This window comes from Microcebus murinus, chromosome 16 (genome assembly GCF_040939455.1).
Source record: "Microcebus murinus isolate Inina chromosome 16, M.murinus_Inina_mat1.0, whole genome shotgun sequence".
NCBI classification, from domain to species: Eukaryota; Metazoa; Chordata; class Mammalia; order Primates; family Cheirogaleidae; genus Microcebus; species Microcebus murinus.
Genome location: NC_134119.1, coordinates 53240761 through 53267232, shown reverse-complemented (window position 1 = coordinate 53267232; position 26472 = coordinate 53240761). Strand labels below are relative to the sequence as shown.

Sequence of the window (26472 nt, the reverse complement as noted above, 5' to 3'; positions counted from 1 at the left end):
GAAGGGCCTTGCGCCCGGCTCGCGGAGCTGCGCCCCGGTCGTCTCCCCGGCAGAGGGTGGGGTGACGGCCAATATCTCCCAAGGTTGAAGGCACGGCGCTGCGAAAAGAAAGGACCCTACCCAGACGCCCTGCTTGCTGGCAAGTCCGCGCTCAGAGTTCTGGCCTGCTCACTTCCTCATGGAAAGAACCTTCTCCTCAGCTTGGGGACTGGCAAATTTTGGCCAAGAGTCCCTTGAGGTGACTTGAGGGTTTCAGCCTGGCCCAGAGTGGCTCTGGTGGCTTCCTGCCCAGCCCGTGTGGTCCCTGGAGCCCACGGTCTGCAGCGCTGGCCCCTCTAGGAGGGGGGTGCCGGCAGGCAGACACCCTCCAGCAGGGCTCTCTGGGCGTCTGGGGCTCCCAGGCTCGCAAGGGAGAGGGAGCCCATCAGGGCAGGGAGCGCACGCCAGAGGCGGTTGCAGAAGAGCGCCATGAAAAGGCTACTTACAAATGTTCTGGAAGGTTCTAAGGGAACCACAAGGGAAAGTGCAATGCCTTGGGGCTGGTAAGTTTGAGGATTCTGTCACCCGCCAACCCCAGACCAGAGGGGTGAGGGGAGGGAAGCGTTACCAGAGAGACAGACAGAGATGACAGAGAGAGACAGAGAGAGGGGGAGACATGGGGAGAAAGACAGAGCTAGAGAGAGACTGAGGGGCGAGAGAGTGGTGACGCCGTGTGACGAGGCCACCATCAGGAGCTGTCACTGAGGCTGCGGTCGCCCCAAGGCAGCAGACCGCGAGGAACGGACGCCGGCCTCTCCCCTGCCACCCCAGCACCTTTGTGGCCCCACTGGTTGGGCCCAGCCAGACGCCCGGGGCAGGAGCCCGGTGGCCATGACGACTGGTGGGAGACGCTGAGCACTGCGCTGCCCCACACAGGGCTCGCCAAGCCTGCGGCTCCGCCCCATCTGTGTCCCCCGCCCGGCTCGGCCTCCAGTGGCCCAGTGCTCTGTGAGTGGACGGGGACCCCAGCGGCAGCCGCGCAGACCCCAGCGCAGAGCCCGGCTCGGCCTCCGGTGGCCCAGTGCTCTGTGAGTGGACGGGGACCCCAGCGGCAGCCGCGCAGACCCCAGCGCAGAGCCCGGCTCGGCCTCCGGTGGCCCAGTGCTCTGTGAGTGGACGGGGACCCCAGCGGCAGCCCCGCAGACCCCAGCGCAGAGCCCGGCTCGGCCTCCGGTGGCCCAGTGCTCTGTGAGTGGACCCCGGCGCAGAGCCCGGCCCGGCAGGGCGGCTCTGGCCCCCGTGACCGCGCGACAGTTGGTTCGGAAACGGCCGGCTGGAGGCTGGAGCTTCTCTCGCCCACTGCTGGGCCTGCAGGCGCAGGTGCCCGTCCCCTGCAGGTGCTCTCTAGGTGCCGGAGCGGTGAACGGGGACGGATGCCGTGGGAAGTCACACACAGCCACCGGACATCTCAGCGAGGCCCCAGATGATCCTGCGCAGGCTGAGGCGGGCGGGCCCGAGACCGGAGTGGGCCTCCCTGAAGCCGTCTGGGGGAGCGGTGGGGGCGGCCCACAGGGGGTCGTCCCGCAGCTCTGCCTTCTGAAGAGACCTGCCCAACCCCTGGAGGTGAAGGGGGTGTGTGGAGAATTCAAATGTACTTTCCAGCTCTATTCTTTTGTTCTAAAAGTCCGCATCTAAAACCTTAATTCCTGTGAACAGACCTGTTTGCTGTAGAGCCAGTTAGATGGCACGTGGGGAGCCCCTGCCCAGCCTGGCCCGGCGCGCTCAGGTGGTGTGAGGGGCGACGGGGAGAGCGCCCCGCTGCATCCTGCCTTCCCACCTGGCCCTGTCCTCGACACTGGCTCATCCTGGGGCAGGCTGGGGTTGGGTCTACTGCCACCTACGTTATGACCTAGGTAGGAGACGTCCTGGGTCAGACTGGACGAGACCCAAGGTCAGCAGAACGGGAGCACACTGCTTGTTCCCAGAATTAGCAGGACGTGCAGAAAGAACTGTTCCTCAGGGCAAACGGCCAAGGACCTGTGGAATTGCATGCAACCCAGGCGTCTTGTTATCCTGCAAACGGTACCAGACGGTGAAGGACAGGATGCAAACATCTTCCTCTCTTGTGCTATGCAAGCAAGCCAGGCGCCTTGTTATCCTGCAAATGGCACCAGACGGTGAAGGGCATCTCTTGTGCTATGTCTAGAGGAACAGGTGCTGTTGGCCCGTGGGAAGTCACGTACCAGAAAGTAGCTGAGAAAGTAGCTGAGGGACACTTGCCAAATTGAACAGTATAAAAATAAAACGACTGGTGCTTTAAGTGCTGTAGTCTTGTACCGTCTTTTGTGTCTGTGTGTTTTTGTGTGTCTTTCTGTGTCCATCCTCCATTCTGCAATCGGGCCACGACAGGGGACCTCACTACAACGTGAGCACTCGGCACAGGGGCAAGGATGGGCTGAGCCCACAAATGCCCCAGAACTGGCCATCTGGCATCTTGAAGCCATTGTCCCAGGGAGGACCCGGGACGAGCCCAAACCCAGCCTCACAGGTGTGCCCCAGTGCTGCCACCTGGGCTCCTGAGACCCTTGGCCAGGTCAAGCGCCCTGTACCTTTATCAGCAGCTCGGGACCAAGGCCAGGCCTCGAAAAGGAAGGAGCCCACAGCAAACACGGAAGCACGAGGCTGTTCTCAAGGGTGAATGACATGGCCCAGCATGAGGGCGCCCACATCCTGTCCGGCCCACTGGGACTGGTGGCGCCACGCTGGCAGCTCCCGGCGCTCCCGTACGAGGCTCTGTGAGAGGAGAGAGCTGCGGACTGGTGCCGCTGCCGCCCAGGCCGCCCGTGTCCCGCAGCGTCCCAAGGCTGGGCACGGTGGAGCCAGGGAAGCAGGCGCTGCAGGCACAGGGCTCCTCAGGCTAGCCCTGGCAATCTGGAGCACACATGGACACGCCGGCCCAGCACTGTGCGTGCTCACATGGATCTGACACGCCGGGAGGGAGGCGTGCAGGGCAGGAAGCTGAGGCTTGGAGGGTTAAACAATGTGCCCTGGTCAGGACCAGGAGGGACGAGAGGCCTTGAGGTTTCCCCGTTCCTGTCCCCAAGGTAACGGGAGGCACGACCCAGGGAGGAAACAGGTCCACGGGCGGGCGCGGAGCCAGGAAGGTGGGGCCAGAGAGCCGGAGCAGGTGGGCGGCAGCAGACACGGGCGTCTCCCGGAGGTGCACGGAGAGAGGAGGCGGAGGTCGGGGGGTCATGTGCACAGGGCTCATGGGTTCAGTGGGTGAGGTGCGCAGGAGAGGCCGAAGGGGGTGCGTGAGAAAGGACAGCGAAGGAGAGAGGCAGAGAGACGGGGAGAGACGGAGACAGGGAAGAGGATGGGAGGGAGCAGTGATAGACAGATGGAGACAGAACTGGGGGTGCAGGGTGGGGCTCAGGGAAGGCCCCCCAGCAGCTGCCTGCGGGTGAGCACACGGTTGGGCCTCCAGCCTTCGGGAGTCCCCTCCCTCCCCAGCTCCTCGCCTGTACCCTGGGTTCCTGAGGAGGGTGAGAGGGTGGCAGGGGGCCAGGCTGCGGCTCACAGCTCGATGGAGGGGCGTTGCCAGTGTCCCCAGTCTGCAGACAGGCGCAGGAGGGGTGACTTCCTGCGAACCCACAGCTTTGTGGGTGGGGCGCCGAGGCAGAAAGCCCCAGAAACCTGTCCCTGCCTTCCCAGGGTAAAGCGCCTTCCCGCTCGGCCACGTCTCAACTGTTTAGAAGGAATCCTAAGCGGCGTCGTGGGCAACGGCGGGGTGCAGAGTGCGGGGAGCTCCACCCGAGGCGTGCACGGCCCTCCTCCTGCCAGCCCTTCCCTGCACCCTCTCTGTCCGCACCACCACCATCTCGCCTGCTGATTGCCTCTCTGCTCTGCCCCTCAGCCTGGCATTCCCACACTGGACTCCCTCACCGCACCCCATGGGGAGGCCAGGAGCACTTACTGACCCTGTGACTTTGCCTCTGCCTCAGCACGAAGCTGTGGCCACATCACTCACTCTTCCTCACTTCAGAGCCTTCTGACATGCTGTTCCCTCTATCTGAATGCCCTTCCACTCTCTGGGAAAATTCTTCCAGGAGGCTGTCCCCAAGCCCCTCCACGGATGGCCGCACCCGCTCCCTTCCTCCCAGGGCTGCCCTCTGTGCCAGCTCCCTTTGCCCAGCCTCACAGGACTGCACCCCACAAACAGGTCTTTCTGGGCAGGCACCGGGTCCCATCTCTGCTGAGGGATGCTGGGACCTAAATCTGAAGACCCCAGGCAGCTGACGACCCAGGGCCACCAGCTGGGATGAGCTCAGGCCTCCTGGCGGCGGCACAACCCCATCAGTCCTGCCGGCTCAGCAGCTTGCCAGGCGGGGACCTGTCTGGAGACTGCCAGATGCCCCGGCCCCAACTTTGCTTCTCAACAGCATCCACTGGGCTCCGGCTCTGTCCTAGGGGTGGGGTGGGGGACACCTGCCAGGATCCTAGGGGAAATCACACATGGGTGGTAGTGCTGCCGGGGCCAGAGGCTTGCAGCCTGTTTTGTCGGAGGGCGGATCCTGCATCTGTGGAGGGCCAGGCCCAGGACACGTGCTGAAATTCCGCAGTGCACGGGCAGCAGCAGAGGTGGACAGCCCAGAGCAGCAGGGCATGCAGCCCTCTCCCCTTCAGACTTCCCTTGTGACCTCCACTGGGGGACAGCTCTATGATGGCCTTATGAAGTGGTCCCTCCCAGAGCCTGTGGTCAGGAGGGCTCTCACCTGAGGAGTCCACGGCCCCCACTGGCCGGGCCCAGGCTGTGGACTTAGTAGCTTGCAGGTGGAGCAGCTATGTTTGTCAAAAGCCCCACAGGCCCAGGTTTCCCTCCCCGGCCCAGGTAGCTGCTGCGGAGCAGAAGGGCCCACAGCTGGGCAGCGTTGGCCCACCTGAGCTTCGGGGCCATCTGATCTGGCATCTGCTCTCTGGCTTACTCCCCCAGCTGACCTCACTGTTAAAATGAGGATGGAGACCGCTCTGCCTGCCTGTTGCTCAGAGCCGAAAGACAAAGGCTCACACTGAGCTCAGATGGACTGGTCAGACCTCGGGCTCTGCCCTACCCCGCACTTTATAAACTCGGTTTTCCCATCTATAAAAGCTGGGCCTATGAGGGAGCCCAGCCCCGGTGAGCACGGACAGTGCTGAGCTCGTGACATCTCTCCCTCCTCTACTGAGTGCCAATAGGTACTCCCGATTCCAATGGTGTGTGTGGCCTGCGGCCCTGCCCGAGTGGGCTGTGACTCAGAGAGGAGACAGGGGAGCAGGAGGAAGGCGAGTGGGTGACAGAGAGTGGACAGAGGGACGACTCTCGGGGCAGGGCCCTGCCCAGGCACTGGGGGCTGGCTCGGAGGCCACAGTCCCTCCCACACCCAGCGAAGGGGGAAGGCGTCCCCTCCTTTTGCTCTTTAGGAAACAGTCCACAAAACAAAGCCTGACGCCGGGTGATTTGGCACAATGCTGGCTCTTCTGCTCCATTTAGTGGAAAAAGTGAGATAATTAAAGTCGTTGCAAGCCCAGTTACTCATCCTCCGGGCGTTCAGGTGCAGACTCGGCTGACAGGTGCCTGTTCTCATGGTGCAACACCACGGCCCAGCACCTTGCAAACCCACGCCAGGAAAAGACGGCCCATTTCTCATATTCATAAATGTTCTCTTAAATTCCAGAAGGTCCCCTTAACAGGGAAAAGGGGAGCCCTGCCACAGCTTGCATCTGGGTAGGCTGCTTCACCTCTCCCAGCCTCGCTTTACCCATCTGCATGTGGGGGTCACAATGCCGGCCGCTTGTGTACCCAGTTCTCCTCTTTCCTTTGGGGAAAGCCTCCTGCCCCATCCCTGTGGACTGTCAATCACAGTGCTCTCCCCACCCCCTGGCCTGGCCACCTGTGGCATGTGATATTCATGTCCATGCTGATTGGCTTAAAAAGTGAACATATGACCCAAACAGAGCCAATCAGATCCTTCCATGAGAGTTTTACGTAGACTTGAGGGCGGGGTTGGGGGCTTTGAGGATAATGGACAGTGGACTTCTCTGGGGCCATCATCCCAGCACGGAGGGGATGCCATCTGCAGTGGGTGAGGATAGGCCAGTGCATAAGGAGAAGCAGGGAGGATCAAAGATGGGAAAGGACGGAGAGAAGGAGATGGCCCCAAAGAGACAGTGTGAGTCCTTGGCTGGGACTTCTCGGCACAAGCTCAGGCTTGTCTCCCTTCTGCAACTGAAGATGCTCAGCTGGCACAAACCCTTCCACGCAGGAGGACAGGTTGAGGAGAGCTTCAGGGAGGAGGGGCCATTGGAGCTGGTGTTGGAGGGTCAGGTGGGTACCCAGGGAGGGGCAAAAGCACCGGAGCACCTACTGCCAGTGTGGACCGGGACCTTGCCAAGGGCTTCACACACTCTCTCTCTTCCTCAAAACAGCCACGAAGGTCACAGTTGATTAGAACCACTTTCCAGGTAAGCAGACAGCGAGGCCCAGAGACTTACTGGAGCACACAGCGGGGAGACGGTAGAATGTGGGCCAGAAATTGAGGGGCCTGGCGCAGCGCAGCTGCCCTTCCCCCGCCAGGCTGCCCCAGCCGCCGTGCCGGAGTCGGGTGAGGGCCGCCGTCCACGGGGACATACATGGGAGCCAACCGGGAGCCGGTCAGGGCTCGGAAGGCGTGCTTTGTCTGCAAGGGCGTGGGGTGCGGGGCACCACTTGCTTCTGCCCTGAGCCTCTGAGCTCCTGGAAGGCAGGGCCCAGGGCCTGTTTATCTTGGGATCCCCGTCCACGGGGCGCCAGGCTCAGAATAAAGTGGAAGGTGGTGGCAGGCGTCTACGCCTCCCGGAGATGTCAACAGCCATCACGCGACACTCAGGCCCTGAGAGAGGCCACCCCACCCTGTGGGGAGGCAGAGGCGAGGAGAAAACGCGGCCGACGCCAGGGCATGGGAGGAAAGCCCAGGAGGCTGGGGCGAGGCAGAGAGGACCTGAAGGCTTCCTGGAGGAGGTGATGGCAGGCAAGTCAGGTGGAGTGTGCCCGGGCAGTGTGCTGGGGGGCAGAACAGAGCCTGGGAGGACGAGGCCGGGGTGGCCCGCGAAAGGCAGGACAGGGCGGCCGCTTCTCCTGGCGCTGGGAACAGGCGTTGCCTGGCCCCGGGCGCCCCCTGGTGGCTACCTGAAGGAAGGCCAGGAAGCGAGTCCCAGCCAACAGGGAGCTGACCCACAGCAGCTGGCTGGAACCACCTAGTCCCAGCTAGTCCCTCTCCTGCAATTCTAACGGCCACTGCTCGCCGGCCCGGTCGAGTCGGGGCCTGCAGTTCAGGAGTGTGCGGAGCCTCACCGGGGCGTCCGCCCGGAGGGCGTCCTGTCCAGGAGGACGCAGCCGTGCCGGCCCAGTCTCAGGCCCCTGGTTTTCTGAGTGACCTTCAGTGGACCCGTGGCTAGCAGGGCGGCCCCGCTGGCTGAGCACGGCCCTGCGTGGAGACCCCACGGGTCTGGGGAACGCTAGGATGGCGCGACTCTGGGGACCCCCGTCCCTGGACACAGCTTGGCCCCACCTGGCGCAGCCCTGCCCCAGCGGCCCCTCCCACTGGCCCTCCCGTGTCTGGCCCCTCCCTCCCCCACACGCTACCCTGACGGTCCCAGTGTGCTGCTCAAAGCCACAGGACCACAGCGTGGCAGCTTTCACGTGACCACGGCAGCACCGGCCACCCTCAGAAGTCCCCGGGAGCCCAGGCCTGTCAGCTGACTGATGCCGCCAGGGCAGACACACGCTGGTGGCGCCTGAGTCAGGGCTGCAGCCCTCACCCCACCCTCCTTGACCACCGGCCGGACCGACTGCGGGGGCGACGCCAGCGGCCCCTCTGCAGGAAACGCGGTGGGGGATCTTCTGATCCAGCACCAGTGTGGTCTTTGTGCTCCGCCGCCTTTCCACCTGGAGACCCCTTCTGGATTCGGGCAGCCGGACCGGGAGGCGTCCAGGCCTCAAGGTGGCAGCAGGAGGAGGCCCCAAAGCCCCTCGGCTGGGAGCTCCGGAGGAGCCCGCTGCGTGCTCGGACCCCACGCCCTGCAGGGCAGGAGCAGCAGCTGCCGTGGCCTGGAAGGGACGGCCAAGGAGGGGCTTCCGGCCTCCAGGCCAGAGAAGTCCCTGCGCGGGGAGAAGACACGCAGAGGTGAGGCTGAGCCCAGGCGAGGGGCACGGGCACACACGCCAGGTGGCGAGGGCTGGGCCCCAGGCCACTGGGCTGGGAGAGCAGCTGGGCCTGTGGGCCACGGCAGCCCAGCGAGGGCAGGGCTGTGCGGAGCCGGGGCCCCAGGCGCAGAGCAGGGCCACCGCCAGAAAGAAGCGCGCAGCTGGACTGCAGGAGGCGCAGCAGTGGGCCAATGTCTGCAGAGCGAGGCTGGCTCAGGGCACACAGGTGGGGACAGATGACAGTGGCCAAGGGACAAATCCTTTCCTCCCCATGGAGAACGAGGTGCTGGGATGCAGCCCTCACCTCTGACGAGCTGGGGAGGGCACATCGGTGGGGACTCCGAACCGATTGAACATGTTCCCACTGCCACCCACAAAGCATTCTGTCTAGTTACAGATGAGGAAAGTTCCACTTCCTGCACCTTGAACCAGAGCACGGACAGTGGACACCTGCTACCCGGGGTGCGCCCCACTCCGCCGCGCCCACTGCAGGGGTGCGCCCCATTTCGCTACCTCGATTCATCAAGGCTTATTAACCCGTGATGCACCGTGCCCAGGTCACCAGGGAGGCTCCTGGGGGCAGAAGCTCTCCCTACCGTGCGGAGGGTGGGGCCGCCGAAGCCTGGGGGTTACCTGTCACTTCCATTCCAGGCGCATTCGAACTTGTCGAAAATGCAGTCGTTCTCATACAGCGAACAGAGCTTGCTCCGAAGGTAGTCGTGGACCTGGCGAAGGAAGGGGTGACGTGAGTGGCAGGGTGCCGGCTGCCCTGCCCTCCGAGAGCAGGGTCTGGAAGAGCAGCAGGGCCTGGGTGGCATCCCACAGGGCCCTGCTCACCCGCAGGGCCCACAGCACACCGCCAACCTCTCTGCTGTGGCCAGAGAGGGGACAGCACCTGTTACATACACCGTGACAAAGGGAACACTCACAGCACAGGGCCAGGACCTGCCGCCCCTCCCCAGCTGTGCGATCTTGGACGAGTGACTTCACCTCTCTGAGCCTCTGTTTCCTCACCTTTGAAGCACCGACAGCAAACCTGGGCTGCCCTGGGCCCGAGTGCGGGACAGTGCTCGGCATGGGTCAGCCCTCGAGGGTGACAACTGTGCGGAGCCGTGAACATAGGGCAGCCCTCACCAAGAAAAGGGCTCCTCACAAAAGCCGGGACTCGGCCCGTCCACGACGTGAGGCACCAAGGCTCAGAAGGGCTAGGTGACTGGCCCAAGGCCGTAGAGCGCGTCAGTGGCTGAGCAAGGCCCTTGCCCAGGACCGCCGGGCGCCACAAGACAGACGGGCATGCCCAGGCCCTGCGCCCCTGGCCGCAGCCCGACCCCACGAGCTCTGTGCCGAGGGCCTCTCGTGCCGCTCTGCTGAGGCTGGGGCTGCCGGGACCCGCTCCGCATCGCAGGGGCCTGGCTCCCGCTCCTGACGTCGGGGCCTGGGGGGCAAGGCCGGCGGTCGCAGGGAATGTGAGGCCCTGCAACGGCTGATTCCACGCGTCGCCTCGGCTGAGCCTCGGTGCCCAGATGCTTGGCCAAGCCCTGTTCCAGATGTTTCTGTGAAGGCATTTTTATTTATTTTGTATTTGTTTTTTCCTCTTATTATTTATTTATTTTTATTTTTTTGAGACAGAGTCTCACTCTGTTGCCCGGGCTAGAGTGCTATGGCATCAGGCTGGCTCACAGCAACCTCAGACTCCTGGGCCCAGGCGATCCTCCTGCCTCAGCCTCCCGAGTAGCTGGGACTACAGGCATGCGCCACCATGCCCGGCTAATTTTTTCTATATATTTTTAGTTGTCCAGCTAATTTCTTTCCATTTTTTTAATAGAGACGGAGTCTTGCTCTTGCTCAGGCTGGTTTCGAACTCCTGACCTTGAGCGATCCTCCTGCCTCGGCCTCCCAGAGTGCTAGGATGACAGGCGTGAGCCACCGCGCCCGGCCTGTTTCCGTGAAGGTATTTGTTAGATGAGATGGACACTGAAATCAGGAGACTTGAGTGGAGCAGACGGCCCTCCACCGTGCGGCTGGGCCTCCTCTGGTCAGTCCAAGGCCTGAGGAGGCAAAGACTCACCTCCCTCCCTGGGGAGGGCGTGTGGCCAGTGGACGGCCTTCAGGCTCGAGCTGAAACTGCCCCGGGTCGCCAGCCTGCCCGGCAGATTTCGCACATGCCACACCTCGCCATGGGAGCCAACTCCTTAAGATCGCTCCCTCCCTCCCTCACCTGCCCTCTCCCCATCCTGCTGGTTCCGTTGGCCCAAGCGCGACTCCGCGGCAGGGACACGGCGGGCGGTGGAGTCCGGGCAAGACGGCGCGCGCCCACTGCTGTCTGCTGCAGGCCGGGCGCGGGAGGGGCCACGCAGCCCCCGGGCCGGGCCCTGCTCACCCCTCCCCAGGGCTGTGCCCGGCCCTCGGCCCTGGCCTGCGGGTCCCCACGCTGGGTCCGCTGGGTTCCTGCCTGTCTGGGACCCTTGTGGCGAGGCCGGGGACCTCGCGCTGCATATGTGTGACCGCTGACACCCAAGTGCTGGCACCCTCCTGCCTGCTCCGTCCACCTGCTTGGTCCCAGCAGCCCTGGTGACGCACACACCCAAACACGGCGCCGTTCTCTCCGGTGACCACGCGGCGCCTGCCCCCTGGTGGCAGGGTGAGGAAGAGCGTCAGTTCCAGCGCCACAAGAGGCTGGAAGGGACGAAGGACCCATCCTCCTAGAGCCTTCAGAGAAGGTGCCGCCCTGCTGACACCGCGGCTTGGCCCAGGCAGGCTGAGTTCGGACCGCTGGCCTCCTGAGCCGTGAGAGAATGTGTTCTGTCGTTTTGCGCCAATCTCGGTCCGCTGCTTGCGAGTTTTGTCTCCACATGCCATTTGACTCAGTTGTCTTCAAATAAAATGGGCTGGGGAGCATGCTGATCCCACCTCCAAGGACAGCTGGTGATGCAAGTATGCCAGAGACTCAGCCCAGTGTAGCCCGCTCAACACCCGTCGCCATCCCTCACCCGCCTGCCTTAGCCACAGAGGCTGGAAAACTCACTTTCCCAGCCAGCCCCATTCTAGCCAATGAGTTGTAGGGTGTCTTCTGAGGAAGCTTTTTGATCCAGTATAATAAGCAACAGACCCAGTGGGTGTGGTCTTTTGCATTTCCTCCTATTTCCCACCTGGAATGCAAGCAAAGTGCCTGAGATGTGGCAGCTGTTTTCCCACCATGAGGTCCCACACATGAAGGTGGAAAACCAACACCCGAGTGATGGTGGACTGGAACACAAAAGGAACCACTGGGACACTGATGAGGTCATGGAGCCACTCACCATTCCTGGGCTGCTTCCTCCAGACTCCTCACGATGGGAAGAAAATAGCCCTAATTTAAGTCGGCAAGTAGACCAAACATAGCCCTGCTATACACAATTCCTACACATAATAAGTCACCAAAATGTTAGCTGCGTGTTGCTTTCATGTGATTATTATTATTGCCTTAGAATCAATAGGCCAGCCGGGCCAAGGCCAGGCGCCTGGCTCTGGGCCTCGCCCTCCCCGGTCACCTGCCAGGTCTTCACATGCTTCCTGGGCCCTCGGAAGACTCTCTGAAGGCTCACAGCCTTTCCCACGGAGCCCCACGGAAACGCTCGAGTGGTCTCAGGCTTCATGAGCCTTCACGGACGAAGGGACTTGACAGGCTGAGGCTTTGGGGGCACGGAGACAGTCGTGCCCTGAGCTGTCCCCCGGAGGCAGCGAGATAGTCACTCCTGCAGGCCTGAGCGAGGGTTACTTGTTCCTGCCCCAGTCTTGGGCCATTTCCAGAGGGACGGAGGAGGGACTGATCCCGGCCTGGGGTGCACAGCGTGAGGAGGGGCCCGAGGGCGGGGCCACAGGGCTCCAGCGAACACAGGCGTCTGACACAGGGCTGGCGCCAGCAGGCACCCTCGTGGGCGTGTGGCTCCCAGGAGCGCACGTTCACACCTGGCCCGGGTCAGGCTCAGCACCCCGGCCTTGGAGGGAAGGGACGTGCAGGACCTGAGCCCGGGCTCTGAATGTGTCACTGCCCAGCTGAGAGACGGCTCCCTCGTATCCGGACCGCTCAGTGCTCCCACTCTGCCCCCACCCAACAGGCCGGCGAGCAGTGGAGCTGGGATGGAAAGCACGTGGCCCTGCTCCGGTGGTGCCTCCCCTCCCACCTCTGCATGGCCAGGTCCTGCTCACCCTTCAGTGCCCAGCACAAATGCCGCCTCCTGCAAGAAGCCTCCCTGATCTCCCGGCTAGAGGCAAGACTGGGACCAGCGCTGAAGCAGTCCCACGGTCCTTCCTAGTCCGTGTTTTATGTTAAGATCACACGACTTTCCTTTTCTACCCCTGACACGTCTGGAGGAATCGTAACAGAAAACAATAAATAACACTTTCCAGGAAGGTGCCCGGCTGTCCCCTGTGCCTGCTCACGAGCCGCGCTGAGGGTCCAGCAACGTGACAGGCTCGCAGTCCCTCCCCAAGCGCTGTTTTCGTGTCCACCAAGGGCAAGCCTCGACGCTCGGCGGAGAGACCGTGCACGCCGGCTCCTGGGAGGGCAGCCGCCAGCGCCCGCACCGCCTGGCGCTGCCCTGTCCCCATGCCCCTGCGGGGCCGGGCTGAGCCTCACTGTCTCCTGCAGACGGGCGTGTGGGCCCTGCACGGAGCCTCGGCACAGGGCAGGGAGACCTGGGGGCTCCCGCCATGGCACCCACCTGGTAGGTCTCTATGGGTCGTGCCTCCATGTTCAGGTCCCAGACCTTGACCGTGAGGTAGTCCCGGGTGAGCATGTACCGGCCGCTGTGGCTGAACTTCACGTCCGACACGGAGGAGATGATCTCTGAGAAGAAGGAGCGGTTACTGGGGTCCTCCGGCTCCTCAAAGACTGCGGGGACAGAGAAGCAATGACGGTCACTGGCTGCCCCGCCCGCAGGGTGGGGACGACAGACGCCCCGTCCTCCGGGGCTCATGCTGTCCAGACAGCCCTCCTCCCGCCAGGCCGGGGGCAGCGTGGCTGGGGGGCTCCTCTGTGCGGAGCCGCGTCTGCAGGCCCCGTCGGTCCGGCTCCCGCTCCAGCGCAGACCCACGCCGGCGTCAGGGCGGGAGGCGGAGATGGGAGCCAGGCCTGTCCGCGGCGTGCTGCCCTCCGCCTGCCGGCGGCGCGGGTGCCACGCTGCGAGGGCGCCTGGCATTCTCGGACGTGCTGGACACGGTGTCCCTGGCGAGTCCTGGGACCCCGCCAGCAGGGCAGTTCACGGTACCCTGGGCACAGGCAGGTTGGCCTGGCAGCCACACGATTATCAATGACACCAAACTGCACTGCCACTGCGTGTCCTGTTTGCCGCCTGCCACCGTCTCCTGTTACCTGGGCCCAGCTGCTCCACATGGGAAGTGGCTCACCTGGCCCCCGAAGGCAAGTCTGCTGCCCCGAGGGGCAGCTGCGCGGGCCACGCACAGCCAGGGCTCCCGCGCAGCACCCGGCCCCGCTGCCCCCGACAGCCCGGCCCTGCTCAGCTGGGAGGGCCCCACGCAGGGGACAAGCAGTGCTGTCTCTGTCTGTCCCACTAGGGCCGGGGGTGGGGGGTGGGGATGAGATCTGGGCCAGGGAGAGGCCCAGGGACCCCTGGAGGAGGATGGGTGGTGGGCTGGGCCCAGGGACCCCTGGAGGAGGATGGGTGGTGGGCTGGGCCCAGGGACCCCTGGAGGAGGATGGGTGGTGGGCTGGGCCCAGGGACCCCTGGAGGAGGATGGGTGGTGGGCTGGGCCCAGGGACCCCTGGAGGAGGATGGGTGGTGGGCTGGCTGCCAGTTACCAGCCAATCTGGAAGGACTTCAACATTTGACAACTTGTCCGGTGTCCCCTGGAAACAGCTGGGGGCAGCCCGGCCTAGTGGCCTGTTCTGTGTCTCTGGCCTGAAATGGGGAGGCGGAGCTGACCACAGCTCCCCAGGGCTCCGAGAGCCCCTCCCTGTTGGCCCCTCGTCACGGGGTTTCGTGTCCTGCTTCCCAGGCCTGTCCCAGCCCCTCAGTGGGGGCCTGTCACCCGTCATCCCTCCTGCCCAAGGCAGACGCTGTTCCTGGCCACCACCTTTCCAAGAAATATTAGTGTAACTCCTGTCTAGCTCCCTTCCGCAGGGCGGCTGGAGACACTCCGCGCCCGTCGGATGCCCACAGATGCCCACGCACTCACTCACGGACGGTCCTCTCTGAGTGCCTGCCTACCCTGTCCCAGGCCCTTGGGTGACACAGTGACCATCACAAAACCGCCACCCCCATGTCACTGAGACAAACAATAAAACTAAGTGACAAACTACACGGCTAGGCAGTGTCGGTGCAGGGAAGTGACCTGGGGCCAGTGAGGAGACAGAGTGGTGGGGGCTGGTCACTTAGACGGGCACCGGTGGCAGGTGAAGTGTGAGCACAGATCTGAAGTGAGAGAGAGAACAGTGGAGACACCTGCAGAGGAGCACTCTGGGCAGCAGGATGAGCACGTGCAAAGGCCCTGAGGCAGGGACAGACTGCAGGCCAGTGTAGGCAGAGACAGGAGTGAGCAAGGGGAGGGGGGTGCCAGGGGCCACCCCATGCAGGACCCTGTTGGCCACAGTGAGGGGTGAGAACGCCGTTGTCAGGCAGGTGGGAGCCACTGAGGGGCCAGGGCTGCACAGCAGACGTCACTGTCCTTACCCCAGGCCCCTGGGCGTGGGGAGGGGAGGGAAGCTGCTTACAGGGCAGGAAAAGGCTCCTGTGCTTGCCTTTGTCCTCCGGGGTCCACAACATCCTTGCAGGAAGGAAGGGAGCCCTCCCTCCTGAGCGGGTCTGAAGAGCTCGCCCCGCCTCGCCTCTGATCGCAGAGCGCCTCCCGCCCACGCCCCGGCCCTGCGCCCCAGCGCCTCGCCCACGGGGGAGCCCAGCGCCTCGCCCACGGGGGAGCCCAGAGCGCCTCGCCCACGGGGGAGCCCAGAGCGCCTCGCCCACGGGGGAGCCCCAGCGCCTCGCCCACGGGGGAGCCCAGCGCCTCGCCCACGGGGGAGCCCAGAGCGCCTCGCCCACGGGGGAGCCCAGAGCGCCTCACCCACGGGGGAGCCCAGCGCCTCGCCCACGGGGGGCCCCCCAGCCCCTGCCTTGCCACAGCAGAGCGGAGCAGAGCAGAACATGCTGTGTGACCCCAAGAGAGTCTCTGAACCTCTCTGAGCCCAAGTTCCCTCATCTGGAGAACAAAAATGATGGGACCTCCAGAGGTAAGACCTGCAGACACCCGGCCCAGTGTGGGACTCGGAGTAGCTGCTCAATTAAACCATATAGTATTCCGAGTTATGTTTTCATATTTTCATTTTCTCTTCCTGCAGTTCCTTTTCCCATTTTTAGCCCATCTTTCCTGCTAACTCCTATATACACTTCAGAACCCCGACTTGCACACCCTGCTCTCTGAGCGTGTCGCTCAGATGCTCTCCAGACAAATCAAATGCTCGTGTGCTGCCTGCGAGCCCCGGACAACCTCTTCCGTGGCGTGGGCGAGGGGCACGCCGCCCCATGTGGCGGCGAGCGCCCTTGGGCAGGATCCCGCCTTGGTCACCGGTCTCGGGCACCCTGCAGACAGGGCCTCCGGGTGCTGCCCGCGTCGCCCTCCGTCCTTTCCTGACTTCTCCTTCCGCAACCCAATGCAATTTCACCCCAGTTCCCAGCGCAGCGCGAGCCTTCCCCGGCCGGAAGTGGCCCGAGCGCTCCAGCACTCGCCGTGTCCCTCTGAGGGGCCCGCCCCGCTCTGCTCTGCCATTGCCAGCAAGCGGCCAGTCTGTCCCAGCAGGTGGGCGGTGGGCCACGCGAGGGGACATCAGGGTTCCATGGCAGAAAAGGCACAGGCCTGAGCCACACCCCCAGGGACGAGAGAGCAGGTCGGCACACCGGTGGGGGGAGAGGGCGTTGGTGGTGGGGAGAGGGCGGTGGTGGGGGAGAGGGCGTTGGTGGGGGGAGAGGGCGTTGGTGGTGGGGAGAGGGCGTTGGTAGTGGGGAGAGGGCGTTGGTGGTGGGGAGAGGGCGTTGGTGGGGGGAGAGGGCGTTGGTGGGGGGAGAGGGCGTTGGTGGGGGAGAGGGCGTTGGTGGTGGGGAGAGGGCGTTGGTGGGGGGAGAGGGCGTTGGTGGGGGGAGAGGGCGGTGGTGGTGGGGAGAGGGCGTTGGTGGGGGGAGAGGGCGGTGGTGGGGGGAGAGGGCGTTGGTGGTGGGGAGAGGGCGTTGGTGGGGGGAGAGGGCGTTGGTGGTGGGGAGAGGGCGGTGGTGGGGGGAGAGGGCGTTGGTGGGGGGAGAGGGCGTTGGTGGTGGGGAGAGGGCGTTGGTGGTGGGGAGAGGGCGTTGGTGGTGGGGAGAGGGCGTTGGTGGGGGGAGAGGGCGTTGGTGGGGGGAGAGGGCGTTGGTGGGGGAGAGGGCGTTGGTGGTGGGGAGAGGGCGTTGGTGGGGGGAGAGGGCGGTTGGTGGGGGGAGAGGGCGGTGGTGGTGGGGAGAGGGCGTTGGTGGGGGGAGAGGGCGGTGGTGGGGGAGAGGGCGTTGGTGGTGGGGAGAGGGCGTTGGTGGGGGGAGAGGGCGTTGGTGGGGGGAGAGGGCGTTGGTGGGGGGAGAGGGCGGTGGTGGTGGGGAGAGGGCGGTGGTGGTGGGGAGAGGGCGTTGGTGGGGGGAGAGGGCGTTGGTGGGGGGAGAGGGCGGTGGTGGTGGGGAGAGGGCGTTGGTGGGGGGAGAGGGCGGTGGTGGTGGGGAGAGGGCGTTGGTGGGGGGAGAGGGCGGTGGTGGTGGGGAGAGGGCGTTGGTGGGGGGAGAGGGCGGTGGTGGTGGGGAGAGGGCGTTGGTGGGGGGAGAGGGCGTTGGTGGGGGGAGAGGGCGGTGGTGGGGGGAGAGGGCGGTGGTGGTGGGGAGAGGGCGTTGGTGGGGGGAGAGGGCGTTGGTGGGGGGAGAGGGCGTTGGTGGGGGGAGAGGGCGTTGGTGGGGGGAGAGGGCGTTGGTGGGGGGAGAGGGCGTTGGTGGGGGGAGAGGGCGGTGGTGGTGGGGAGAGGGCGTTGGTGGGGGGAGAGGGCGGTGGTGGTGGGGAGAGGGCGTTGGTGGGGGGAGAGGGCGTTGGTGGGGGGAGAGGGCGGTGGTGGTGGGGAGAGGGCGTTGGTGGGGGGAGAGGGCGGTGGTGGGGGAGAGGGCGTTGGTGGTGGGGAGAGGGCGTTGGTGGGGGGAGAGGGCGGTGGTGGTGGGGAGAGGGCGTTGGTGGGGGGAGAGGGCGGTGGTGGGGGAGAGGGCGTTGGTGGTGGGGAGAGGGCGTTGGTGGTGGGGAGAGGGCGGTGGTGGTGGGGAGAGGGCGTTGGTGGGGGGAGAGGGCGGTGGTGGGGGAGAGGGCGTTGGTGGGGGGAGAGGGCGGTGGTGGTGGGGAGAGGGCGTTGGTGGGGGGAGAGGGCGTTGGTGGGGGGAGAGGGCGTTGGTGGGGGGAGAGGGCGGTGGTGGTGGGGAGAGGGCGGTGGTGGTGGGGAGAGGGCGTTGGTGGGGGGAGAGGGCGTTGGTGGGGGGAGAGGGCGGTGGTGGTGGGGAGAGGGCGTTGGTGGGGGGAGAGGGCGGTGGTGGTGGGGGAGAGGGCGTTGGTGGGGGGAGAGGGCGTTGGTGGGGGGAGAGGGCGTTGGTGGGGGGAGAGGGCGGTGGTGGTGGGGAGAGGGCGGTGGTGGTGGGGAGAGGGCGTTGGTGGGGGGAGAGGGCGTTGGTGGGGGGAGAGGGCGGTGGTGGTGGGGAGAGGGCGTTGGTGGGGGGAGAGGGCGGTGGTGGTGGGGAGAGGGCGTTGGTGGGGGGAGAGGGCGGTGGTGGTGGGGAGAGGGCGTTGGTGGGGGGAGAGGGCGTTGGTGGGGGAGAGGGCGTTGGTGGTGGGGAGAGGGCGTTGGTGGGGGGAGAGGGCGTTGGTGGGGGGAGAGGGCGGTGGTGGTGGGGAGAGGGCGTTGGTGGGGGGAGAGGGCGTTGGTGGGGGGAGAGGGCGGTGGTGGTGGGGAGAGGGCGTTGGTGGGGGGAGAGGGCGTTGGTGGGGGGAGAGGGCGGTGGTGGTGGGGAGAGGGCGTTGGTGGGGGGAGAGGGCGGTGGTGGTGGGGAGAGGGCGTTGGTGGGGGGAGAGGGCGTTGGTGGGGGGAGAGGGCGGTGGTGGTGGGGAGAGGGCGTTGGAGGGGGGAGAGGGCGGTGGTGGTGGGGAGAGGGCGTTGGTGGGGGGAGAGGGCGTTGGTGGGGGGAGAGGGCGTTGGTGGGGGGAGAGGGCGTTGGTGGGGGGAGAGGGCGGTGGTGGTGGGGAGAGGGCGTTGGTGGGGGGAGAGGGCGGTGGTGGTGGGGAGAGGGCGTTGGTGAGGGGAGAGGGCGGTGATGGTGGGGAGAGGGCGTTGGTGGGGGGAGAGGGCGTTGGTGGGGGGGAGAGGGCGTTGGTGGGGGGAGAGGGCGGTGGTGGTGGGGAGAGGGCGGTGGTGGTGGGGAGAGGGCGATGGTGGGGGGAGAGGGCGTTGGTGGGGGGAGAGGGCGTTGGTGGGGGGAGAGGGCGTTGGTGGGGGGAGAGGGCGGTGGTGGTGGGGAGAGGGCGTTGGTGGGGGGAGAGGGCGTTGGTGGGGGGAGAGGGCGTTGGTGGGGGGAGAGGGCGGTGGTGGTGGGGAGAGGGCGTTGGTGGGGGGAGAGGGCGTTGGTGGGGGGAGAGGGCGGTGGTGGTGGGGAGAGGGCGTTGGTGGGGGGAGAGGGCGGTGGTGGGGGGAGAGGGCGTTGGTGGGGGGAGAGGGCGTTGGTGGGGGGAGAGGGCGGTGGTGGTGGGGAGAGGGCGGTGGTGGTGGGGAGAGGGCGTTGGTGGGGGGAGAGGGCGGTGGTGGTGGGGAGAGGGCGTTGGTGGGGGGAGAGGGCGGTGGTGGGGGGAGAGGGCGGTGGTGGTGGGGAGAGGGCGTTGGTGGGGGGAGAGGGCGTTGGTGGTGGGGAGAGGGCGTTGGTGGTGGGGAGAGGGCGTTGGTGGGGGGGAGAGGGCGTTGGTGGTGGGGAGAGGGCGTTGGTGGTGGGGAGAGGGCGTTGGTGGGGGGAGAGGGCGTTGGTGGTGGGGAGAGGGCGTTGGTGGTGGGGAGAGGGCGTTGGTGGTGGGGAGAGGGCGTTGGTGGGGGGAGAGGGCGGTGGTGGTGGGGAGAGGGCGTTGGTGGGGGGAGAGGGCAGTGGTGGGGGGAGAGGGCGGTCGTGGTGGGGAGAGGGCGTTGGTGGGGGGAGAGGGCGTTGGTGGTGGGGAGAGGGCGTTGGTGGGGGAGAGGGCGTTGGTGGGGGAGAGGGCGTTGGTGGGGGGAGAGGGCGGTGGTGGTGGGGAGAGGGCGTTGGTGGGGGGAGAGGGCGGTGGTGGGGGGAGAGGGCGTTGGTGGGGGGAGAGGGCGTTGGTGGTGGGGAGAGGGCGTTGGTGGGGGAGAGGGCGTTGGTGGGGGGAGAGGGCGGTGGTGGTGGGGAGAGGCCGTTGGTGGGGGGAGAGGGCGCTGGTGGTGGGGAGAGGGCGTTGGTGGGGGGAGAGGGCGTTGGTGGGGGGAGAGGGCGGTGGTGGTGGGGAGAGGGCGTTGGTGGGGGGAGAGGGCGGTGGTGGTGGGGAGAGGGCGTTGGTCGGGGGAGAGGGCGGTGGTGGTGGGGAGAGGGCGTTGGTGGGGGGAGAGGGCGTTGGTGGGGGGAGAGGGCGTTGGTGGGGCGAGAGGGCGGTGGTGGTGGGGAGAGGGCGTTGGTGGGGGGAGAGGGCGTTGGTGGGGGGAGAGGGCGGTGGTGGTGGGGAGAGGGCGTTGGTGGGGGGAGAGGGCGTTGGTGGGGGGAGAGGGCGTTGGTGGGGGGAGAGGGCGTTGGTGGGGGGAGAGGGCGGTGGTGGTGGGGAGAGGGCGGTGGTGGTGGGGAGAGGGCGTTGGTGGGGGGAGAGGGCGGTGGTGGTGGGGAGAGGGCGTTGGTGGGGGGAGAGGGCGGTGGTGGGGGGAGAGGGCGGTGGTGGTGGGGAGAGGGCGTTGGTGGGGGGAGAGGGCGTTGGTGGTGGGGAGAGGGCGTTGGTGGTGGGGAGAGGGCGTTGGTGGGGGGGAGAGAGCGTTGGTGGGGGGGAGAGAGCGTTGGTGGTGGGGAGAGGGCGTTGGTGGTGGGGAGAGGGCGTTGGTGGGGGGAGAGGGCGTTGGTGGTGGGGAGAGGGCGTTGGTGGTGGGGAGAGGGCGTTGGTGGTGGGGAGAGGGCGTTGGTGGGGGGAGAGGGCGGTGGTGGTGGGGAGAGGGCGTTGGTGGGGGGAGAGGGCGTTGGTGGGGGGAGAGGGCGGTGGTGGTGGGGAGAGGGCGTTGGTGGGGGGAGAGGGCGGTGGTGGTGGGGAGAGGGCGTTGGTCGGGGAGAGGGCGTTGGTGGGGGAGAGGGCGTTGGTGGGGGGAGAGGGCGGTGGTGGTGGGGAGAGGGCGTTGGTGGGGGGAGAGGGCGGTGGTGGGGGGAGAGGGCGTTGGTGGGGGGAGAGGGCGTTGGTGGTGGGGAGAGGGCGTTGGTGGGGGAGAGGGCGTTGGTGGGGGGAGAGGGCGTTGGTGGGGGGAGAGGGCGTTGGTGGGGGGAGAGGGCGGTGGTGGTGGGGAGAGGGCGGTGGTGGTGGGGAGAGGGCGTTGGTGGGGGGAGAGGGCGGTGGTGGTGGGGAGAGGGCGTTGGTGGGGGGAGAGGGCGGTGGTGGTGGGGAGAGGGCGTTGGTGGGGGGAGAGGGCGTTGGTGGGGGGAGAGGGCGGTGGTGGTGGGGAGAGGGCGGTGGTGGGGGGAGAGGGCGTTGGTGGGGGGAGAGGGCGGTGGTGGGGGGAGAGGGCGGTGGTGGTGGGGAGAGGGCGTTGGTGGTGGGAGAGGGCGTTGGTGGGGGGAGAGGGAGGTGGTGGTGGTGGGGAGAGGGCGTTGGTGGGGGGAGAGGGCGTTGGTGGGGGGAGAGGGCGTTGGTGGGGGGAGAGGGCGTTGGTGGGGGGAGAGGGCGTTGGTGGTGGGGAGAGGGCGTTGGTGGGGGAGAGGGCGTTGGTGGGGGAGAGGGCGTTGGTGGGGGGAGAGGGCGTTGGTGGGGGGAGAGGCCGGTGGTGGGGGGAGAGGGCGGTGTTGGGGGGAGAGGGCGTTGGTGGGGGGGAGAGGGAGGTGGTGGTGGGGAGAGGGCGGTGGTGGTGGGGAGAGGGCGTTGGTGGGGGGAGAGGGCGGTGGTGGTGGGGAGAGGGCGTTGGTGGGGGGAGAGGGCGTTGGTGGGGGGAGAGGGCGGTGGTGGTGGGGAGAGGGCGTTGGTGGGGGGAGAGGGCGTTGGTGGGGGGAGAGGGCGGTGGTGGGGGGAGAGGGCGTTGGTGGGGGGAGAGGGCGTTGGTGGTGGGGAGAGGGCGTTGGTGGTGGGGAGAGGGCGTTGGTGGGGGGAGAGGGCGTTGGTGGTGGGGAGAGGGCGTTGGTGGGGGGGAGAGGGCGTTGGTGGGGGGAGAGGGAGGTGGTGGTGGGGAGAGGGCGGTGGTGGGGGGAGAGGGCGTTGGTGGTGGGGAGAGGGCGTTGGTGGGGGGAGAGGGCGTTGGTGGTGGGGAGAGGGCGGTGGTGGGGGGAGAGGGCGTTGGTGGTGGGGAGAGGGCGGTGGTGGGGGGAGAGGGCGTTGGTGGTGGGGAGAGGGCGGTGGTGGGGGGAGAGGGCGTTGGTGGTGGGGAGAGGGCGGTGTTGGGGGGAGAGGGCGTTGGTGGTGGGGAGAGGGAGGTGGTGGGGGGAGAGGGCGTTGGTGGGGGGAGAGGGCGTTGGTGGGGGGAGAGGGCGTTGGTGGGGGGAGAGGGCGTTGGTGGTGGGGAGAGGGAGGTGGTGGGGGGAGAGGGCGTTGGTGGTGGGGAGAGGGCGTTGGTGGTGGGGAGAGGGCGTTGGTGGGGGGAGAGGGCGTTGGTGGTGGGGAGAGGGCGTTGGTGGGGGAGAGGGCGTTGGTGGTGGGGAGAGGGCGTTGGTGGTGGGGAGAGGGCGGTGGTGGGGGGAGAGGGCGTTGGTGGTGGGGAGAGGGCGGTGGTGGGGGGAGAGGGCGTTGTTGGGGGAGAGGGCGTTGGTGGGGGGGAGAGGGAGGTGGTGGTGGGGAGAGGGCGGTGGTGGGGGGAGAGGGCGTTGGTGGGGGGGAGAAGGCGTTGGTGGGGGGAGAGGGCGTTGGTGGGGGGAGAGGGCGTTGGTGGGGGGAGAGGGCGTTGGTGGGGGGGAGAGGGCATTGGTGGGGGGAGAGGGCGGTGGGGGGAGAGGGCGGTGGGGGGAGAGGGCGGTGGGGGGGAGATGGGGGTGGGAGGGAGAGGGCGGTGGGGGGGAGAGGGCGGTGGGGGGGAGATGGGGGTGGGGGGGAGAGGGCGGTGGGCGGAGAGGGCGGTGGGGGGGAGATGGGGGTGGGGGGGAGAGGGTGGTGGGGGGAGAGGGCGGTGGGGGGGGAGATGGGGGTGGGGGGGAGAGGGCGGTGGGGGGGAGAGGGCAGTGGGGGGGAGATGGGGGTGGGGGGAGAGGGCGGTGGGGGGAGAGGGCGGTGGGGGGGGAGATGGGCGTGGGGAGAGACAAGACGGTGGTGGTGCCGCCTGGAGGAGCAGAGGGACAGACTCCTGGCTGCCCTGGCAACGGGCCCCTCCTCCACTCTGTTGTGGCACAAGGGCCTCCGCGTGGGTGCAGCGAGCACAGGAGCCCTGGCAAGCCGCCCCCAGGGTTAGGGTTAGGCCTGGATGCCACTGTTGGGGAGGGCCCTTGCCTGGCCTCCTCCCCCCGGGCTGTGCAGGGCTGGGAAGGGCCCGGAGTTCCTACAAGGCCACCGGTGGACACAACAAATGCTCACTGACGAGAAGCTGGCAACTGTCACTCCCTGCTCATACTGCCCTCTGCTGGGCCCCATGGGATGGACCCTGCTGGACAAAACAAAACCCAACCCTGGCTGTGGCCTCACGGCCCAGTATGCTTGTCCCCTGCTCTGTCTTTGCACCCCAAAGCCTTCACCCCAATCCAGCCACACCGTCCCCCAAACCAGCCGGCTCCTCTCAGCCCGTGGGGCACCCGCACGCCCTGTGCCCAGGTGCCCCTCACTCTTCAGAGGAGCCTTCCTGACCCCCGGAAGGGCAACTGCATCAGAGCAGCCGTGACCCCTGCACAGAGGCGCCACCCCGCACTCCCCCATGGACCCGCCTGCTCCCGGTGCCTCCCCCCGAGCCCGCGAGGCCATGCCCATGCTCTCTCCCCGCCTCCATCCAGGGTGGCCAAACACCCAGTGGCTCGACCTTCCGTGCGGACCGCGTGCCCGCCGCTCCCGCCAGCGTCGCTCCCCGAGCTGACACGCACACCTCCCGGCCGTGCTCCAGCCTGGCCCCGCATTCGCACCACAGGGGTCCTGTGAAAACACTGCCAGCCTCCCCGCGCAGCCCGTGGTGCCCGTCACTGCCAGAATAAACCCAAAGCTCTTGCCGTGACACCTCCTGAGAAGGCCCTTCTCCAGCCACGCCCCTCCGCCCCCGCCCCCGCCTCCCCCTTGCTTTGCTCCTGCGCTCGGCCTCGGATCCGGCCGGGGGACCGGCCACAGGGCCTTTGCACTGGCTGTGCCGCTTCGGGGACTTTGTCCTGGCTCTGCCCCCAGACAGGGCAGGGTCTGGTCTTTCTGCCACAGACCTATCACCAGGGTGAGCCCTGGGAGTCACCCCACACGGCCCCTTTGTGTGAGCCTGGCTCACCCCCAATTCCCAGAAGGGTTTCGTTCTCAAGGCTTCTGTGAAGATTAAGAAAGAGCTCAGGCCTGTGGCATGAGACTGTGAGGCTCTAACCTGGCTCTCCCTGGCCAGGTGACCTTGAGCAAGCGTCTTAATCTCTCTGTGCCTCACCATGGTAGACAACAGCGACCCTACCGGAGCCTAAACCCTACTCCCCGGCACCTGTGCCCGTGTCACCTCACATGGCAACAGGGCTTTCGGCTGAGACCAAGCTGCGGGTGGCAATGGGAAGGAGCCCTGGACCACGTGCATGGGCTGACGCACGGCAGGGCAGGCCTGGCCTCACGAGCAGAAGGAAAGAGACATGGGCAGGAGAGGGGCTGGCGGGAGCAGAGGTGGCGCGCACGCCTGGGCCGTCAGCAAGGAGCAGGCGCCCCTGGGAGCTGGGAGGGGTGAGGGACAGCCTCCCCCGGCCTCCAGAGGGAGCCGGCCCTGCCAGCACCTCGACCCTGCACTTCTGAGCTGCAGGACTGTGCCGTGATAGCTTGGGTTGTTTTAAGCCACTAAGCTTGTGGCAACGTGTTGCAGCAGCAATAGGAAGTGGACACAGAGCTGACTCTAGAACTACATGGGTTTGAGCTGCAGGGGTCCACTCATACGCAAATTTTTTTCAATAAATATATTGGAAATTTCTTGGAGATTTGCCACAATTAGAAAAAATTCTCAGACTAACCACAAAGCATAAAAATATCAAAAAAAGAAGAAAGAAAAAGCTAAGTATGTCATAAATGCACACACTATATATGTAGATACCAGTCTGTTAATGTGTTAATTGACTGTTTACGTTATCAGCAAGGATTCTGACAACAGTAGGTTATTAGTAGTTAACTTTTGGAGGAGTCAAAAATTACATGTGTGGCTCAGGCCTGTGATCTTAGCACTTTTAGAGGCTGAGGAGGGAGGGAGGATCGTTTGAGGCTAGGCCAGGAGTTTGAGACCAGCAGGGGCAATATTTGGACTCTGACTCTACAAAAAATAAAAGTCATACATGGGTTTTCAACTGCCTGGGAAGGTTGGGGCCCCTAACCCCCCCATTTCGTTGTTCAAGGGTCAACCGTACTCAGTTTCCTCATCTGTACAATAAATAATGTAGTGGCTCCAGCACGCGTAGTGCTGCTGACTTAATGAGACGCAAACTCAGAGCGGCACGGGCGTGTCCTCAGTGCTCAGTGGATGAGCCATGGCTGTCATTCCGCCCAGCCCGGCCCAGCACATGGCCAGGTCCCACGAAGGGTCTCTGCTGTCACTGCCCTAGTCTACGGCGCCTCTGTGCTCCAGGCACAGCCCGTCCTTTCAGCAGACTCCGCGCTGTCAAAAGCAGAAATAACTGTCTATTTTGAGAACCCATGTATGATCGTTTCCATGGTTACCCTGTCATGATGCCAAGCAGACAAAAGACCTGGATTTCTAGTGCTTCAGAGAGCGGCGGGGAGCCGTGGCAGAAGCAGAGCGGCCCATGTGCCCCGGCTGCGCCCTGACGGGGCGGGGTCTGGGGAGGCTGCCTCACTCCGCAGAGCCTCAGTTTCCTCACCTGTCCAACGGCAGAAATGAACGTTCCCTTGTGACAGGGAGCGCTTCACTCAGCAGAGAGGAAATCACGGTTTTATTCTGTTAGGAAAACGACGCTGTGAACACTCACCTCTGGGTGTCACTACCAACCGCTCCCTGAGTTCTGAGCAGTAACGGGACAAATGGAAGAAAGTGGGCAACAACTAACCCTAATCTCCAAGTCTATTTAAAAGAATACAGCTTGAGTAACAGCCATGTGTTCAGGTTAAAAACAGCCACCGCCACCTGCCGACTGGGGTCCCTGGATTCCTCCTGGGAACCAAGAACAAGCAAGGCCTGGACAAAGCACATGGGACAGAACCTCAACTGCTCACTGCCTATCTGGGGCTAATCAAAATGAGAAAAAATAGATGCTGTAAAGGCTTGTTAAAAGCCAGGTAAACAGTCTTTTTACTGACATTAAAGAGAAAGTTTCTATACAGGATATTGAATTTGAGAATTAAAACATTCTAGAAAAATTTAAAATACAAAATAACTCCAATAGAAAACCTGAATAAACCCTTACTCAAAAAAGAAATTAAACTGGCAGCTTAAAAAATTTCTCGCCGAATAGACTTAGTAAAACACGAGTTTTACTAACAGTTCAAGAAGCAGGTGTACCATATTAACTGTTCCAGAAAAGAAAGAAATCTGCCAGCTCACTTTAGGAGAGTTGAATAACCTTAAACTTGGGCAAAGAGAGTCCAGGAAAAGAACAGCAGAGGCCAACTCCACCTGTGAACACGCGTGTACAAAGCTTCCACAAAGCACCAGCAAAGCGCAGGAGCGCGTCTGCAGGCGCGGGGCCGCTGGCGGGCTCGGGCGCGTAGCCAGCGCCGTCAAAGCTCCCAGACAGGTCACCAGGCAGCCAGGGAAGGGGCCTGGGCAGCTTTCAGCAAGAGACCTGACCCCAAGGTCACCCAGGCACAGTCAAAAGCCCAGGGAGGTTCTGAAGACCCCACACCCCTCCCTCCATCCCCAGCACCTGCGAGAGCCTTCTGGACGCTCAGTGCAATCTGGGGAGAGGGGGACCCCGCCA

The 26472-nt window shown here is 65.2% G+C and overlaps 1 protein-coding gene across 4 annotated transcripts in view; it reads right to left on the bottom strand.

The window, feature by feature from the left end:
- The window catches only part of PPP2R2C (protein phosphatase 2 regulatory subunit Bgamma), a 133108-nt gene that overhangs the window by 4867 nt on the left and 101769 nt on the right, over positions 1-26472 (bottom strand). For all 4 annotated transcript variants that reach the window (XM_012747682.3, XM_075992946.1, XM_012747681.2 and 1 more), the window contains exons 7-8: positions 12904-13073; positions 8834-8925 (exon numbers count right to left, since the gene is read on the bottom strand). In XM_012747682.3, the coding sequence (XP_012603136.2) occupies positions 8834-8925; positions 12904-13073 (262 nt within the window). The remainder of the gene's footprint in view (positions 1-8833; positions 8926-12903; positions 13074-26472) is intronic.